This window comes from Octodon degus, unplaced genomic scaffold, assembly GCF_000260255.1.
Source record: "Octodon degus isolate 3935 unplaced genomic scaffold, OctDeg1.0 scaffold00192, whole genome shotgun sequence".
NCBI classification, from domain to species: domain Eukaryota; kingdom Metazoa; phylum Chordata; class Mammalia; order Rodentia; family Octodontidae; genus Octodon; species Octodon degus.
In genome coordinates this window covers 2,801,964-2,820,484 of record NW_004524768.1, presented here as the reverse complement: position 1 = coordinate 2,820,484, position 18,521 = coordinate 2,801,964, and the positions used below count along the sequence as shown (strand labels likewise).

The 18,521-nt window shown below is 48.1% G+C and overlaps 1 protein-coding gene across 2 annotated transcripts in view; it reads left to right on the top strand.

Annotated features, from left to right (window-relative positions):
• Diras2 (DIRAS family GTPase 2) overlaps window positions 1-3,779 on the top strand; it is a 27,974-nt gene extending 24,195 nt beyond the window's left edge. For both annotated transcript variants that reach the window (XM_023704213.1, XM_023704214.1), the window contains exon 2: window positions 358-3,779. In XM_023704213.1, coding sequence (XP_023559981.1) covers window positions 389-988 — 600 coding nt within the window. In that variant the 5' untranslated portion in view covers window positions 358-388 and the 3' untranslated portion in view covers window positions 989-3,779. The remainder of the gene's footprint in view (window positions 1-357) is intronic.
• The last annotated feature ends 14,742 nt before the right edge of the window (window positions 3,780-18,521 follow it).

Sequence of the window (18,521 nt, the reverse complement as noted above, 5' to 3'; positions counted from 1 at the left end):
AGAGGGACAGAGAGAGAGTTGGCTGATGGGTTGGCGGTTTCCCTCACTGGGGCTCTGCATCCTGCATCCTTTCCCTCAGCAGCGTAGGGTCTGGATGAGCCAGCGTGCTCAGCGTCAAGGTCAACAGATTGGCTCCAGTTAGCCACTGAGTACATTGCTGCTCCATGGGAAGCTGAGGATTGACCAAACTTGTTTGCTTTACGATTACAGAGATTTGTCATTGAAATCTGAATTGCTCTTACGCCAGGAGAGCAAAAACAAACTTGATCACCTTGTGTTTAAAAAAAGCTATCAAAAGCTGAGTGATGTTGTTAGAAAATTAGTATTGATTCTCTCAACATCTGCTTCCCCCGCCAGGCATCTCCCGTGGCCACGCAGAACTCTCACCATGCCGGAGCAGAGCAACGACTACAGAGTGGCTGTGTTCGGGGCGGGGGGAGTGGGCAAGAGCTCCCTAGTCCTGAGGTTTGTGAAGGGCACGTTCCGGGAGAGCTACATCCCCACTGTGGAGGACACCTACCGGCAGGTGATCAGCTGTGACAAGAGCATCTGCACGCTGCAGATCACCGACACCACGGGCAGCCACCAGTTCCCCGCCATGCAGCGGCTGTCCATATCCAAGGGCCACGCCTTCATCCTGGTCTACTCCATCACCAGCCGGCAGTCTCTGGAGGAGCTCAAGCCCATCTACGAGCAGATCTGTGAGATCAAAGGGGACGTGGACAGCATCCCCATCATGCTGGTGGGCAACAAGTGCGACGAGAGCCCCAGCCGCGAGGTGCAGAGCAGCGAGGCCGAGGCATTGGCGCGCACGTGGAAGTGCGCCTTCATGGAGACCTCGGCCAAGCTCAACCACAACGTGAAGGAGCTGTTCCAGGAGCTGCTAAACCTGGAGAAGCGCAGGACCGTGAGTCTCCAGATCGACGGCAAGAAGAGCAAGCAACAGAAAAGGAAAGAAAAGCTGAAGGGCAAGTGCGTGGTCATGTGAAGACCCTGGTCGCCCTGCACCGCAGAGGGGCAGCTGCGCCTGGCCGCGTCCCTCCCCAGTGCACCCTCCCCATCCGGGCAGCATGTCTGAGGCCCACGTGTGACACATTGCATCTGCCCGAGCGCACCCTCATGTCCCTATGGGGTGGTCCATGCCACTCCACCATCAGCCATCCTTCTCTAGAGCCACAGACCTGCCAGGGGGCGAAAAAGAAGTGCAAAGCTGAGGCCTGTGGAGAGAGGTGCCAGCCACTGTGCTGGCAGGCAGTTTTGGCCATTAGGAGTTAGGAAGACTGGACCCTGGGAAGAAGGACAAGCAGAGGGGACGTGTGTCACCTACATGCATGTTGAATGTGTAAGCCCTGAGCTACGGGCACCAACCCCACCACAAGCATCTCTCCCTGCTCAGAAGCCAGTAGCATCTTGGGGGTGGGGATGGTGAGAAGGCCAGCTGGTCCCACGTGAGCAGAGTGGTTCCCTCGCAAGGTTTTTAGGTGGACACCCTCCCCAAAGGATGTGTGTGCCCTGTCTGTTCTCCTGCCTGGCCCTGAGGGGATGAGTCACCTCCTGTAGATCTAGTTAGCACGCATCTTGTCAGCCAAGTAGAGCACTTACTTTCACATGCAACAATGAGTTCACACACAGTGCGCTCTTGTGTCAGAAGTTCTTCAACTATTGAGTACTGGTATCGTAACATTCTAACACAACGCAATAATGTTCTTGTGTGTTACACTTTGAGGGTTTTAGAAATGTGAAGTTTCTTTCCTTTGGTCTGATAGGGCTGTATCTTCTAGCCCTCATATTTTTAAACAAAAACAAATAAAGTAGCTATTTTTAAACTTTCCCCCCCTCTCAGACAGGTTTCTTGTCTCAGATAACTTGATCAGTATCCAGCTGGGTAGCAGCCAACAAAGGCCATCTGACAACCAGAAGCACACGCATTTTTCTAAATGACATGAACATGTACATGCCATATTTTGCACCTCAAGAAATACTTTGAAACAGCAATGTGTTCACTGTGTTTTTGATGATCCGGCTATACTGGTATACACTCCTGGAAGTGTGCTGAATTAGTAGCCAGTTTTCTTGCACATTCCATCCTACGTGTCCTCTTAAGAGTTGCTCAGTGCAGTGTTTACCTGAGAAACAATTATCTTCTAATGATTGTGAATACATCCTTAATTCTGCCCAGGCTGGCTTTCGTGCGTGGTGTGGCAGATGGTGGTGGCTGCAGAAGGCTTGGTGCTTTGTCCTAGGCAGAGCCCGCTTGGCCCAGTGCTCCACCACAGGCCGTGGAGTCTGCTTGTGCTCTGCTTCTTCAGAGTCTCCCCCCCCCCGCCCCAACAGAGCCTGAGGCTTCTGTCAGTTGGCAGAGGTCAGCCTGCCAGCCCATTGGACTGTCTTCTTTGCCATCCTTCCTGTTGCCCACCTGGCAGGCAGAGAAAGCATGCAGTCCCACATGGGCCTGAAGACAGGGCCTTTCATCTGTTGAGCAGAAGTGCTAGCCCTGCGCTGTGCTTCCAAGCTGGGGTGGTTGTGCGTATCATCTTTTGCGCCTATTGTGTTAACTGTCCCCTCCACTACACAGGGCTTCTGCAGCAACCACGCTTGGGCCTCTGAGCACACCGTGCGCTCAGTACATTCCGGCTCCCTCTAGCCCTTTCTAACTTAGCTCCCTTGCGTGGTCCCTCAGCAGCACCTTGTTTGCCCTGGCGATGCACAATGTGGGTGGCCTTGGAGCATCTTGTGGCTCCACAATTCTTCCCACCTCAACCCTCAAGGGCAGCCTCTTTCCCAACTTCACAGGAAGGGGACAGTCATGTAGGAAAGGGACTTTTGCAGTGAGAAAGGAGGGGCTGGGTGTGGAGCCGGCTGGAGCTCAGCCTGTGCCAGCACCATGCTCTCTTGAAATCCCTCCTGTGAGCACCCATGTTGCGTGAGATCTAGCAGCTGGCTTTTCTGCAGCATCGCTTCCTATTTGTTGCTCTCTTGTTTATATTCTTAGAGATTATTGGCTTGCCATTTGGGTGTGAGCAAAGGGGAAGAGGCCGCAGAACCTCATGGCCAACACAGAGTGGGTTCTCTTCTAATAGCAAGATCCGGTCTTCACCTCTGCCTGGAAGGTTGGTAAGGCCTGCATAGTGAGTGCTTCCTGCTGAACATCCCATGCCCACTGATCAAGAGCCATGATTTGCTTTAGGACTTTGAAGGCAGTTTCCACACGTGTAACTATTTAGGGCTTTATCAATATGAGAAGCTGTCATGCCTGAGTGTCTGATCTCATTCAGGATAAATTTGGTTGCTTCATGTTTCATACATGAGTTTAGAGGATTGGGAAAGCCAGAAGGACCTCCACCCCATGCTCCTCTCTGAGATGTTTCCTGTGAACTGCATGGAGGATACCAATGGTTCTTTCAGCATCATCTTTAGGGCTCCCCAACTGACTCAGGGCTTGAGGCATTAGTGCATAATGCTGGGTGAGATGGCTTTCAGTTTTTATTTGGTTCTGCCCCGAATACAGGATTTGAGTTCTTGAAGACACAACCTACATTGCACATGGGCACAGAAGTTTTTAATCCAGCCCTAGAAAGTTCCCAACTCAAAATACTGCTTTGAAGATGGTGTGGTGGGGTTAAGTGTGGAGCTCCCCAAGTTGCACTCTGTCCCTGCCGCCCCCTCCACCCAGCGACAAGCCATGGGCCTGCATACATTGCAGCAAGACCAACACGGAGCAATAGCAAATTGTTCATTATATCTAAAATTATATATATATTATATAATTTATCTTCCTGCATTTTTGAGGTATAAAGTAGTAAATTGTACATACCTGTAAGCTAGTATATATGTTTCACTGTTTGTAATATTTAAGAAATGCTCATTCTTTGTAGAACAAAAAAACGTATTAAATATTTTTAAAAACTGCTCTGTGATACTTTTTCCTCCCAGTTGTGTAGTGCGTTACTCTGACGTGAGCTCTCCGGAAAGCCCTGCCAGTCACGGGCCACATGTAAATCCTTGGAGACACTTTCTGGAGTGCAGCAGCCCGCAGGCCTGTGTGTAGACAAGAGTGTTGGCAGAGCATGACTTTTGTACCTGTGGGGCATCACCGTGTATATATGTAAGGTATACCTACTATTTCAATTCCATTCTCTATTACATTTTATTTACTCTCTAGTTACAAATATCACCCTTGCGTACGAGTTTCTAGTCGCAGTGATGTTCTGAAAGTGATGGAACATGTTACAATAAAAGTACAGTTCCGATGCCCTGGCTGCAAGGTGGTGATGCTTCCCAAGGGTGTAGCTGGTCTCCATGACTTGGCCCTGCCCGCAGCTGGTGCGTGACCTGTGCCGATTGCCAGCCTGTGGGCAGCTCTGAATCTGTGCCCATCGTGGGTGGGAAACAGCAACTTGCCTGGTATCCTGTAACATCTTCCTCTCTGGGCCCTGTTGTAACTGTCTATACTGAGGTCCTGGTTCCTCAAATGTTGAAGAATGGAATCACGAAGCAACAGCAGATATTAGGAGAGACTTACTAGAGCTAATAAGAATCCCACCATCCCTTGTTTCCAAATGGGTGGGCCCACAGCCTCTTGATCTAGATTCAGAGATAGGCAGAGCTTGGGAACTGCTCCATGGTTTAGGGGTCACCTGTCATAGGTGGCTCCCCAGATCAGAACTTGGGCTTCTCAGCACAGCTCCTTCATGTGTAGACTTTAAAGGAAACTAGTATTTTAGGGGACAAATCTGGTTATTGTGTATTTTAAGTCCCTCAGAACTTAGGAGCTTAGCAGGGGGTGGCTACTCCTCCCTTTAGCCAGGAAGGGGCTGCACTCCATGCTGCCTGAGAAGGTTCATTCTCAGCCCAAAGTCCTAGGACCCTCTCCATCATCATTTTAGTCTGTCAACATCGTTGACCACCCAGCTCTGTCCCAGGCCCAGTCCCTTGCTATCTCACTCAGAGGCTGCTGCATAGCTCTTTGCTACACGATTGCAGGTGAAAATGCACCAGATGTTTCAGCAGGCACAAGTGAGAGGGAAGAAACCGCGGCAGGGCCTACTGATCAGACAGGAAGGGGAGCCAACCCCCCTGTTTAAATTCTGCAGAACTGCCTGCTGCAGCCCAGTGCATGAGGTTGGAAAGGAATGTCCTGGAATTGTTCCTGGCATGGTATCCACTTGGCCTTCCTCCTGTATGCTATGCAATGAAACTTCATTTTCCAAACAGAAGCAGGCCAGAGACTACAAACAAAATCCACTGTGCCATGGAGTGACCAGAAGCTCCTAACTCTGCTCACAGCCCTGACCCTTGCAAGGGTGGCCCTGTGGTAGGACAGCCTGCCTCACACACCCTGAATCATCCCATCACACACACAGCTTTCAAGACAACAAACAGCAACCTGTTGTCTGGGGAGGATTCTGGGCAAGTGTTGCAAATGCGAACCCACCAGCAGCTTTCTGTGTCTCCAAGTCCCTTTGCAGCTCTCTGGTCATGCCCTTTCTGTTCCTGTGCCTCTTTTCACATAGTTATTGCCACATCATTCAGGGCTTCCCATTTTCAGAGATTATTACAATCAGCAAGTCCATTTTGGTGCACTGCTGGGCACTCGGGTGCTCATGAACTTTAGAGGCAGTGCGTCAGGGTCTTGTGATTCCAGTGTCCCAAGGCCGCTGGTCTGGGTAAAGCCCAGGATTCTGTGTTTCCAGTAGGTTACCAGTGGTTCTGGGCCCGCAGACCACTGAAGAACAAGGCCCAAGTCCATGAGGTCTCCAGTGTTGCCACACGCTGGAATCACCTGGAAGAGTTAAAAATGACTGATGCCAGACTCCTCTAGAAATAGAAGGCCCCAGGCTATTCTGGAATCCAATTTAAAAATCACCCCCTTCCTTAGCTAAGTTGAACTGAGGATGCTGCCAGCCCCTCTGTCTCCTGGGGGGAGGAGGGATGCTTATTCAATCACATTCTCCTTCAGCGAACATTTTCCAGGAGCCAAATGGTGATATTGGTGTGAGAGTGTTGAACTTGTCCTTCGACTCCAGCCTCCGCTCCGTGATAGCGCCTTCTAAAGTTGGTCTCGAAGGAAACTGAACCTAGCATAGAGCTTGCACCACCTGCACTACCAGGGGATCACATCAGTGCAGGGTGCGAGGTGACTTCACTGGTCTTGGGTATGAACCCCAATGTCTATCAAGAGGGACCCTACTTGTTCCTGTCTAGTCCCCATCTGGCCTGTGCTCCTGGTTCCATTCCTGGCAACAACTCTCTCTCGGGCCCTGGACTTGTCCTGCCTGGCTCTTCCCATTGCTGTTGCCCCCGATACCCAGGCTGTGGTCCAAAGCAGGCTTCTCACAGCCCACACTCAGGCACAGTGTTCGCTGGCTTCCTTTGGTCCATAGGAATCCCTGAATTCCTAGGTGCTGCCCACTGCTGCTGCTGCTGCTGCTTGACCTTGAGCATCTCTGCCTTTGCTGGTTTGCCTTTCTGGCTTGCTCTCATTCACTTTCCCTCTCCCTGTCTAGCGACCTTTCCTTATCATCTATGTTTTGGCCAGTCCTGCTCTATCACAGGCCCTGATGCTCTCATGCAGGCAGGCATCTGCCTTGAGCTTCCTCGTGTAGCTTCTATTGCTGTGGTGTGTGATGTGGTGCACAAGCAAAGGTCAGGGAAGTAATCAGGCCATGGCCACCACAGATCCTAGCATTAGGGTTAGTCTCCTTCTGTAACTCCTCATGGTAGTCCCTTTGTCATGCAGCATGAGCTGAGCTGGTAGAATGGAAACCATTTTCCCGCTGGACTTCTGTAGTGAGGGGGCTGTTTCCTTAATAAATTTAAGGTAAAAGTTGTAAAGATTGTTATTGGCAACAAAGACATATAAAGTAGAAGTGAAAGAAGTGTTTTAATTCTTACCAAAAGTTTAGGTGGGGTTTTTGTTTGCTTGTTTGTTGGTTTGGGGTCTTGGGGATCTAACTTGTGACCATGCACCTGGCAGGCAGTTACACCACTGAGCTATCTTCCCAGCCCGCTAGGTGGTAGTTTGGGCGATTTGTTTAATAACAGATGCATACAAGCTTTCAAGAAGCATGTCTCCAAGTGCCCATTTGTCTCTCCATGTGCTCTTCCATGCAAGAATGTATTCAGCTAAGGGAAGGCAGCTGCCCCGTGTAAGATGACACGCAACTCTCCAATGACCACCAGAAGCTGTGTCTCAGGACTCTGGGATGGACATGGGTTTAAAGGTGCCGTCTTCACTAATACTGACCGCATGTGATTGTCACATGTGTCCTGTGCTACTGCTCTGGTTGTGTTGAGTCCTCTGCTTGGAAATCTTTCCTGTCTCCCTGGCCATCCCTACCCACTGGAGTCTTTTCCTGTACTCAGGCTACCCTTGAATGACCCCCTCTATGAAGACTTCTCTTTCCATGTAACTCGGAAGACTTCCTCAAAATTTTTGTTTACTTAAGTTCGACCTTTTGTACCATGTTTCATTCAGGAGAAATTATTTCTGCTTCCATCATGATTGACTTCCTATTAATTAGTTGAGTTCATCATTGAACCTTTTCAATAAGCTGAGCTCTCCTCTAGACCAGAGAGGGTTCTGGGAACAGCAAAGCCACCAGAAGCTCAGAAAGGGTCCATGAAGTCCTCTGGATGCCTAGTTGGTCTGTGACCCTCCTGGTGCACACAGGACTGCACTTATAGCACTCTTGTGGATGGTGGGAGCTGGCTGTTTCTCTCAGAGGAGCTGGGAGGGGAAGAAACAAGGGTGCTTTCAGGCTAGAGAAGTTGTGGCCAGCAGGGAACCCTTGGCGCACCTATTTTTCCCCAAGGATATAGCAGAGTGATGCTCTCTTGCCTTCCTTCCAATCATATAGGGATGAATGCATAGCCAAAGGAAGAAGGAGCTGGGCAAAGCCCAGCCTAACCTGACTGAAGCATCACCTTTGCTCTAGATCCTCACAGATGAGCTTTTTTTTTTTTGTCAATCTTCTTCCTTTAAAATTCAAATAGGAAATGAGTGCATAAAATGTATGTGACCTAAATACATACAGTGCTATGAAGGTTGAAATTCTTAAGAACTGCTTGTTATTTGTCCTCTGACAAATTATTTAAAGCAAATAGTTAATAAATTTAGCTCAACCTTTTTTGGGAAGTCCTGTGAACCAAATCCAAAGAAATCCAGGGGTGTTGCCCATTGTATGCAGATTCAACCCCCTGCTATTATTAGTCCAAGATGAACTAGACTGCAGAAATTAGGCAACAGCTGGACAGCAATAATTAGATAATTGGACAAGAAGTACACAGGCATCCCAAAGTTGCTTGTCTTTACTCCAAGTCAGTACGGTACATGATGTTGGCCAGTTCACTAAGTTGTGAGGTTTTTCATAGTTTTCAAGGAAAAGCTAGTGAAAAGACATTTTCCCCTACCCATTCTGCAAACTTGTTGACTTTCATAGAAATCTCATTGCATTGCTAAATAGTGCTGTTCTCAGCCACTAAACCAGCGCAGCGGGACTTTGGCCATGTGAGGTCTCTTAACCTTGGACAGTTCGTCTTGGCTGGTACATTTTCAAGTGTGTTGCACAAAGACACACTTATTTTGCCAACTTTCGTCTTTTTCCTCCATACATCTAATTTGTGCTTCACTGCAGCACAGAGGAAGAGCAAAGACGACAGCAGAAGCGCCACAGTGCCAGAAACACTGGCGCTTCCCTCGTGTGTACCGACTGCTCGAGGAGCACGGTGAACTTCTTACATCAAGAATGCCGTTCCTCCAGCCCCACCTTCATGAACAAAAGTAGGGGACGGGACAAAAGTACCTGTGGATTCGATATTTGGGTCTGGTACTCCATAACATCGCATTTTTCTTTATGAAGATCTATCATTTCATCAGACTTGCTCTGTCATAGATAAGCCCATCCAAATCTTTTGTTATCAGAAAAAAAGACATTTTGTTTAGTGAAATTCTGTATCATTTTTATTTTTTTAACCTCTTTTTATTCTCCTTTTTAAAAAGAACAGAGTACTGCTTTCAAGTGTGAAATTAATAAGCTGTGAAAGGAAGATAAGAAACCAAAACATATATTTTTGTACTAGAAAGAGAACAGGTCACATTACACAGAGATACCTATAAAACCAGTTTTTTTGTGGTAGTTTCAGGGAGAAAAGGTAAGCAGTTTCGGTTAAAAGGTCTTGTTGTTGGACGCAATGGGACGCAATGTCAAAGAGTAGAGAGAAATGTCCCAGAGTCTTGGCTGACCCTGCTTCAGGCTGGGATCGATGAGATAGACTAGAAGGGGCCAGCAGAGGGTGCATGCCACACAAGCGCGCAACGTGGCCTGCTGTCTGACCAGCGGATGTCCTCAGTGGTTGGCACGGACTGCAGACTGCCATGTAGTGACCACTACAGAGAGGACAGGCTGTACCTGAGTGCCTGCCACTCGATGCTTTACCCAAAGAGAAGTCAGTGGCTGACCATATGCCTTCTGCTTTTGATTTATGGTTCAAGGAAACAGTGAACATGTTGAGTGTAGTCACATCTGGGCGGCGGCCCTTGGCGGTGTGCTATGAATACGGAGAAGGGAGCTTGCCGACCCCACAGGAAGGCAAGCACCGTGTTTTGGGGATTGAAAATGAGTTAAATGAGTTCTCCTTTTGATATTGATCACATCAGTCACAGTATGATCAAGTGACATACTTCGGGGCACACTGAAAGCTTTAAACCATAATTTTAAGTCAAAATATTGTTTTTATATTAGCCTTACAGTGTAGTCTATGATCGTTTAGCTGAATAAAACATAAAAATCTCAAATAATAGTTTTTTCAATAAAAAGATGTTCATTCTTTATTACATAAAAAAAGAAACCCACCTCCATGGCTTCATGAATGTGTGAGCTATCTATTTTTAGAGCCTTCACCCTAAATAATTCTAGGACGTGGGGGCATAGCACAGCCTAAGGGCTGAGGATGGCTGCTGCTATTCAAGCCCTCACATCCTCTGCAGGCTGACAGAGAAGGAACTCAAAGGAAAGCACCCACGCCTGCATCACCGGGCAACCCTTGCTTACTCAGACCGTGCAGGTGGCCAGGGAAACTCAGAAAACACCACCGTTCCATCTGGGAGACAGTCTACTCACCCAGAGGTTGGGGATTTGTTATCAAGAAGGACAAACAGGTGCTGCGTGCGCTGGCAGTTTTAAAATGTAGGTTTCGGGGCAGGGGAGATGGCTCAGTAGAATAATTTCGGGGCGGGAAACTGCGTCCTACAGCAAGGCTGGGCTAGGGTGACCCGCACAGAGCCCTGCAGGAGGACATGGGGCCCTGGAATGGGGAGGCATCTATTGTCTTTGGCCAATCCAGGGAGAGACCATTCTTCCAGCGCTGTCTTGGCGTCCTAGACACAAAAACATCAATAAATTAATAAATAAAAAGGCACCACGTGTCTACATTTATCCTCTCCCACGGCTACAGCAGGAGATGGGGGCGTGGCAAAGTCAAGTGGGCGTGGCCTACTAATGATGAGATCTACGGTGCAGGCGCAGAGCATAGTGCTCAAGCCCCACACCTGGGACCAATTGAAAAAGGCCATTTACAGTCCTTCTGGCCGGAGATTAAGCAGGTTTGTGATTGGACGGTGAAGATCTGATGCGAACCTGGGAGTGTGTGGATTTAAAAACCCAGGTCCTCTGACCACGTGGCCAGTGTGAATGCTGAAGCTGTTTACAGAATGGGCTTCTTTCCAACCTTTATGCCATGCAAGCTCTCACTGCCATTTTCTCTTGGTTTGTCCAATTTTTAAAAATGTTTTTTCCATAATTTTATTGAGAAACAAATAGCAACGAGACAGTTTCAGATCAAATTGGTAGGACAGTTTTAATAATCAACACATTGCATATTGTCTTCCTAGTAGTTATTCGCTGTACAAGATGCAGACATGATATCCTATTTACAAACACTATTAAAAAAATCCCTCTATTCATTAAGAGAATGTAACTATATATCTATCCTAACCATTTTCAATACACAGATACAAAATGGACAGTCATTTATTGTCCAATTTTTTGTTAAGGACAGGAACCTGGAAAAAATCTTTAGAGGGGGACCAGGGCTTCCTTGACTGGGAGAACATGAGTTTATCATGATAAGGCAGTAGCTCAGTCACCATTCCCAAAGTATTTCATTGCTTCCTAAACTTGATGTCATAGTACAGTAATTTAAATCCATAACCAAACCCTACAAAAAAGAGCACGAAAAAAATTTCGTTAAGCTGAAGGAAGCGAGTGGCTAGCTTCAGAATGTACAAGTCACGTACATTCCACTGGAGTCGCACCCCTCATCTTTTAAGTATCTCAAGCTCCTTGGCTAACATCAGAGCAAACACTGAAAATAGGGTCCTCCAAGAAGTCTTTTCTCTTTCTGGGCCCATTTCAGTCTTAGTACTGAGTCTGTCTGCTACAATAATCCACTTCCTACTGTCTCCCAAGAATCACTGTTAGCCTTTTGAGTTAGGGTGTTCTGATTTGGCAGAAAGAGACAAGCAATTAAAGACAGTAACCCTGTAATGCCATCTTGTGCCCTATGAACTAGCCAGGACATTGTGGTGTCCAAGCAGGTACCTCTACCTCCTAGAAGGGGAAACATGGCCTCCATCCCTATGGGGGTTGGCTGTGGCCTGGCCAAGGCTGTTTATCACAGGGCATCTATGTCCCCGGTTCTCTATGGAGAGACCTTTAAGTGTCTTGATGGTTGGAATCTAATGTGGAGGACAGTGGCCCATCCAGAGGCAGGACACACCCCCTCAATGCCTCAAGGTGCCCCTTGGTCCTTACAGTCAGAGGTGTGCTGAGCCAGCTCTACTGAGTCACAAGAGCCGAATGTGTCCATTTTCCCCAGCTCTGCAGTCAGCAAGTGGAGATGGGCCATCTGTGGGGATAGTCACCCTCAGTGCACCAGGTTTTCCTGCTCTTCCTGGAGAGAAGCCCTCTACTGCCCACAGTGGACAGAGGGTGCTGTTTCTTCTCCACAAGACTCCTTTGCATTCCTCCTCTCCTGATTCTCTGTTACCCCTTCCAACACCCTCTCTCTTCCAGCCTTCTTTGCTTTCTTCCAACTCATCTTGTTGCCAGTTCAATGCCAATTGCATTATCTAGTATTGTGCTCTAAGAGCTTAAGCATATGCACTCCTGAGCCATATAGTGTTCTAGTGAACAGCGTAATGCACATGTGATGGTGGCCTCATGGGACTATAATGGGCCTGAAAAGTTCCTATCATGCTGTACCATCACGCCATCATAGGACAGCACCTTCTTCTATGTGTGGCAGAGCTGGTGCCAAGCAAGCAAACCTCCTGTGCAGGAGAACAACACAGCACATCCAGTTATGAATGGTGCATTGCACTTGGCAATAAATGGCTATGTTCCTGGCTTAAGTATTATTATTATTTTGTGCAGGTTCTCACTACACAGCCCAGATTCGTAGTGATCCTCCTGATTTTTGCCTCCCAAGTGCTGGGATTACAGGCATGTACCACCATGCCTGGACTCCATTGCCAGCTCAGTGGGCCCAGGGGCAGGGTCAGTGTGGCATGCAGGGCCAGGATCCAACCCTGGCTGTAGAAATATAGATTTGAGACAAAAGCCTAAGGTCCCAAGAGAGCAAGGAACAATAGACAGAGCCGGAGGAGAGTTGCCCTCTGCTTGCAAATTCCCGGAAAGCTGGGATTCAAGGCTGCAGATAACAGTTTCTCCTGTAGGTGCCTTGTCCTTTGGTCCCTTGCTTGGGATGTTATCAGCTAGCTTTTGTGTGAACCTAGTGTTAGGCAAATGGTGGAAGTTAATAGAGATAGTAGTTTGTATTCACTTAGGTAATTATGCACATTCCTTAGCCTGCCTTTACCCCTCAATAAATGTGAGGTGCTTCTGAGGCTCTGGGCTCACTTGGAGAGAGACTAATCTCAGTGAGACCTCTGAAGCTACATTCATCAGGTCTTCTCGTCGTTTCTTTTGGCACCAAGCCATAACATACAACACCTGGCTCCTGCGCTTACATAAGCAAGTGCTTAGTCTGCTGAGCTATACCACAGGTCCTTGTATTGTTCTTTTTTATCACTATTTTAGAGTATGCTCCTGCTTCTACAAAGATTACTATAATACAGCATCTGTTATGGGTTAGATGCAAAATGTCCCCTAAAAGTGACATGTGTGAGCAGGGTGACTGGACCCTTGGGGTGCTCTACTGATGGATGGATTATGTTCTGATGTGTGAAGGAGCTGAACTTGTGGCTGGGAGGTAGGGCCTCGTTGGAGGTGACCCACTGGACTGTGACCTGGAGGGGAGTCTTAGGCCTGATAAAATTGCACACTGTTTTGTTCACCAGAGTCCTAGAAACAATAGTCTGTGGCTTTGGCAACCACACTCTGTATTGTTCCAACAGCAGTGCTGACGTCCCTGGGTGGTGTCCCCACAGAAGTGACATAGCCATGACCTTGAGTACCTGCAGCAACGTGATTAAGACTCATGTTGCCCTTTGATAATCTTCTTGGAAACATCCAAATAATATAACATATTTCATAACCCAGTTGGCCCAATATTTCACTTTCGGCATATATGAGACTAACACAAAATATAAAATAAATAATATGCCTAGCAATGGCCTGTGTAGCATTAATTAGTAGACGATCAGAAAAGATATGAAAGTCTGACACAGCACAGAGCAGTGTGCTACGGGGTGATGAGTCCCCTGGGCAGCCAGTGACTTAATTATCAAAGAAAATTTAAATTGGGTCCACAAAGTCAAAGAAATATACATTATGTACTTTGGGACAATGCATTTTAATAGAAAAGGTTTTCTGGTTCCTGCTTAATTAAGCCATGAAATTAAATTACTCAGAACACTCGATTAATTGCAGACTTCTCTAATTGAGAACTTTGTCAGCTGCATCAGAAACAGCTTGCTCTGCCGTGTCTTTAGAGTAGCGCTGCTGGCTTAGGCTGCACATAGTGCAGCTTCACACCGTGGACAGCAGATCGAAGTCGCAAAGTTGTTGGGACCACGATGGGGAGAGATGACCTGCTGGGTCCTGTGGAGGCTCCTGGGAAGCATGGCTATCTTTTAGGACTAAGTGGGACCACGAGTAGGTGGAGACCCTAGTGCAGTGCGTGGCTCAGCAGGCGTGAAACATATGCAGCATCAATTCGGTTCCTTCAGAGATAACCACTCCCGGATGGGCCTGAGACACTGTCTATGCCTAATCTCAAGCTTCAAGCCCTGATTTCATTGGCTATGCTTTTTTTTTTTTTTTTTTTTTTTTTTTTTTTGGAGGTGGGAGGTGTACTTTCTATCCTCAGTGAGAATTAAACTGGAAGGCATGGTTTGGGACTGTTTTGCTATCCCTTTCTTTTTCAGTTACTTCTTCACGCTTCTTTCCACACTCTTTCAAACTGCCGACACTTTCATTCACGCACAACTCAAAATAGCTGCTTGCAGGAAGCGCTAAATATAGGACATTAGAAATAGCCACTTTCACTCTTCCCTGAAGATCCTTGCCTTCTGAGTCTTTGCAGAGACTATTTCTGGAAGCTGCTGTTCCCTGCTTTGGAGCACACCTCTGGTTGGCACTCCTGATGTCAGGTGGGGGGCTGTTCCCCCCCACGGGGCCTGGGCAGTGGCTGCTTGCTCTTCACAGCGGATACCAGGGTGACAGGCAGGGGCACCCCCCACCCCTGGGAGACCCTGGCTCAGCCACAGGTGACAGAAATCCCCAGTGATGAAGACTTCTTGGGACCTCACATCCAGTTTAGAGGGAGGCCTTTGGGCTGGCTCCCAGGGTCCTCAGGACTCTCAGGTCCTCAAGTCTTTCCACTAAGCAGCAGTGCCATGTCCCAGGCAGCCAGGGGAGGAAGGGTGAAGGGATAGGACAGCAGCCTGGCCAGCCATCCTGGGCATGAGCTCTTCAGATGCCCTGCCTTGTGGTTTTCCTGTTTTCATCTCATTACTTGGACTGGCTAAAGCAGCCGTCCCATCTGCAGGGGCATTCTGGGGGTGGGAAGGGGAGCTGTCCTGTTGCTCAGATATGGCTGGATCCTCCAGCAGTGAGCTCTGCACTTCGGATCAAAAACATTTGAAAAAAATTGTGTCTGTATCAAACTTGTATAGATGTCTTTCTTGTCATGGTTTCCTTTCCCTGTACCATGAAATGTACCATTGGTTTTTATAACTTTGACCTTGTATTAGGCATTGTAAGTAATCTAGAGAAGATTTACAATGCACAGGAAGATGTGCATAGGTTGCATGCTGTTGTGGGTGCGTTTTTAGGGCTGGGGAGGTAGCTCGGTGGCAAAAGTGCCTGTTTGGAAAGCACAAGACCCTGAGTTTACGCCCTGGTACTGAAAAAAAAAGATAAAAGAATAAAAAGACTTCTAATTTATGAAAGGATGAATTAGAAAGTTAACATTTTTGCCTGGCATGTGCGGGGTCCTGAATTCAATCCCTGGTACTGAAGAAAAAAAAGATGTAAACCAAGGGAAAATATCTAGACAAATTTGAAAAATAGGAAATAAAAAAGAATCAAAAGAAAACAAAGGGGTCGGGGAGATGGCTCAGTAGAATAAGCGCTTGCCTGGCAAGCACAAGGGCCTGAGTTCAATCCCTGGCTCTGTAAAAACAAAACAAAGCAAAGCAAAACAAAGCGAAACAAAAGCTCTTCTTCCTCCGTGCTGCCTACAGAGGTGGTAGCCATCTCCCACTTGGCACCATGGCAGCCCTCAGACCCCTTATAGAGCGCAAGATTGTCAAAAAGAGGACCAAAAAGTTTATCCAGCACAGTCAGACCAATATGTCAAAATAAAGTGCAACTGGCAGAAACCCAAGGCATCGACAACAGGATGTGGAGGAGGTTCAAGGGCCAGATCTCGGTGCCCAACATAGGTTACAGAAGTAACAAAAAGACAAAGCACATGCTGCCCAGTGGCTTCCAGAAGTTTCTGGTACACAGTGCTAAGGAGCTGGAGGTGCTGCTGATGTGCAACAAGTCTTACTGCACAGAGATTACTCATGCGTCCTTTAAAAATGGCAAGGCCATTGTGGAAAGAGCAGCCCAGCGAGCCATCTGACTCACCAATCCCAGCAGCAGGCTGTGCAGTGAAGAAGACAAGTAGACAGCCTATGTGCATGTTTATTTGTGCTTCAGTAAAACCACAAAACATGCAAAGAAAAAAAAAAAGACAGCATTTTGTAGAAGTGGATTGTGAATACATCTTGCTTGGTATCCCAGGGGTGCTGGAGCCAGTCCTCACAGATACCAGGATTGAATGTCTTCTAGTTACCTAGGTCTCCCGACAGGGCACTGAGTGAGTGCCCAGCTCCTGCCACAGAAGATGTCCTCGCCTCCTGTCCTGGCACCGGGCTGTCTCTGTCCCAGCGTCTCTGTGAACCTCTCAAAAGCCCACCCCACCTGCAGCAGGGTCCTGGCCTCTGAACTCTACTCCCTTTCCTGCCTTCTGCAGTTACCCAGCTCTCACAGACCACCCCCCAGCATTTCTCTACCCAAGTAATGATGGAGCAGCACTGAAAGGAACTCGGTCCCAACTCTCAGGGCAGAGATCTGCACTCTTTTTGTTTCTGTGGCCGTCAGTGTTCAGAAGCATAGAATGAGGTTGGCTTCTTAAGCTCATAGTTTTTCTAAAATTTAAAAGTCAGATGCCACTGCAATTTCAAATACAAATATGCAATCTGTTGATATCCAATTCGCATAATAAGCTTCACAGGAACCTCTTGCCCTGCTGTGGCTGCTTCCGGTTGACCTCAGCCTCGGTTGCCTTGGCTCTGCACCGTGCAGCACCAGGGCTGAGAGAGCCACGTGCTGCTTCCGTTATCGTCTCCCTTCGAGTTGTGCCAGATACCATGGCCTCACCTGCACCAGGCCTCCACTCCCTTCCTGCTAATGGTAAATGAATTCCTTGGCTCCAGGATGCTGTGCTGGGACTGGGTTGTGTCCTCCTCCGCCTTCCGCTACATTTTGCTCCTAGCTGTTACCTGGTACTAGCAGTGTCCTAAGAACATGGAAATGTAGAAACACTTACAGCAGCTTGCGCCTGTGGTGTGGGATATGCTAGTGTTCTGAAAAGAATGAGGATGAAGACTGTGAAGAGGGAAGATGGGCCCTTCCAGGAACATGTGACCATCTCCTGTGTTTCAAAGAGAATCAAACAGCTCTCTGGGGGCCTGGTGCCCTTGACATTGGGCATTAGTTTATGGCTACCTTGGAGCAGAGAGCACATGCCGAGGGCTGCCATAAGGGAGAGCAGAGCGAGTCGAGGGTTGTGTTCTTCTGCCTAGAAACCAGACTCTGAGAGCTTAGGAGAGCCCAGCACACTGGAGAAGCTGACCTGGGATAAAGCAGAGATGGGTTTTCCAGTCTCTTGGAGAAGGACATTTTCACTATTTTGCTATGTAACTAATTTAACACTAAGATTTTGTGATTCAGATTACCTGACATGGGCCGGTGAGACAGCTCAGTAGACTAAAGTGCCTGCTTAGGCAAACTTAGGTAAGCACAGTGTGCAGGGACCGAGATTCAATCCCTGGCACTACATGCCACTCTAGCTCCACCCCCAGGGAGGGCTGAGCCAGCCACACACACACACACACACACACACACACACACACACACAAATTCCCTGAGAAACAGGGCCTCACGCACCACCTCCACATCCTGGGTGGGTTGAGGGTCTCCCCCGAAAATCAGTGGGGGAAGGCAGGGGAAGAGGTGGAGGTGCTGCTTCAAAACCTTGCAGTTGCTGCTGTTTTGGTGCTGTGATTGCCCCATGCTAACTTTGACAGGATGTCCTCTTCCAGGAGGAAAGTGGACCAGGTGGAGGTCGCTGCAGCCTCAAGTGGCTCTGTCCCTGTGGTGCTGACAGGGCCTCCTGCCCCGGTGGGTAGTGCTGGCCTCCCCTAGGTGATATGTGGTGGATGGATGATCTCTTCCAGCATCTCCCTGCTCATTATCTAAACCAATTCTTTGCCTCATGTCAGCAATAACTCTATAAATAACCCTTAAAATAGTTCCTGGGAGATGAACTTCCCCCTCGCATCAGTCAGGGGAGGCAATATAACCTGGCAAGAGCAAACAGTCCCAGATCCTCAGTGCTGTAGACAACAAAGGCTCATTTCCTGTCCTACTCCTTGTGCTTTGTGCCCTTAGAGGAGGGCTCCTCCTCCCAACGGGAGCTAGGACTGAGTGCTTTGACTCATACGCCCAGCACCTCTGGAAGCAGTCACAGGGCCACCATCTTTCTCACACTAGCCATGGTCTTGTGTTGAACTAGTTGGGTTTTGCTTGTTGTTGTTTTCCTTTTGGAGGTAGGGTCTCACTATGCAGTTCAAGCTGGACTTGAACTCACTTTGTAGCCCACGCTGGCTGGGTACTCACATTGATCCTCCTGCCTCAGCCTCCCAAGTGCTGGAATTATAGGCTTGTGCCATTGTGCCCAAGCTAAATCAGTTCTTTAGGTATCCCTCAAACTAGTCTAGATGA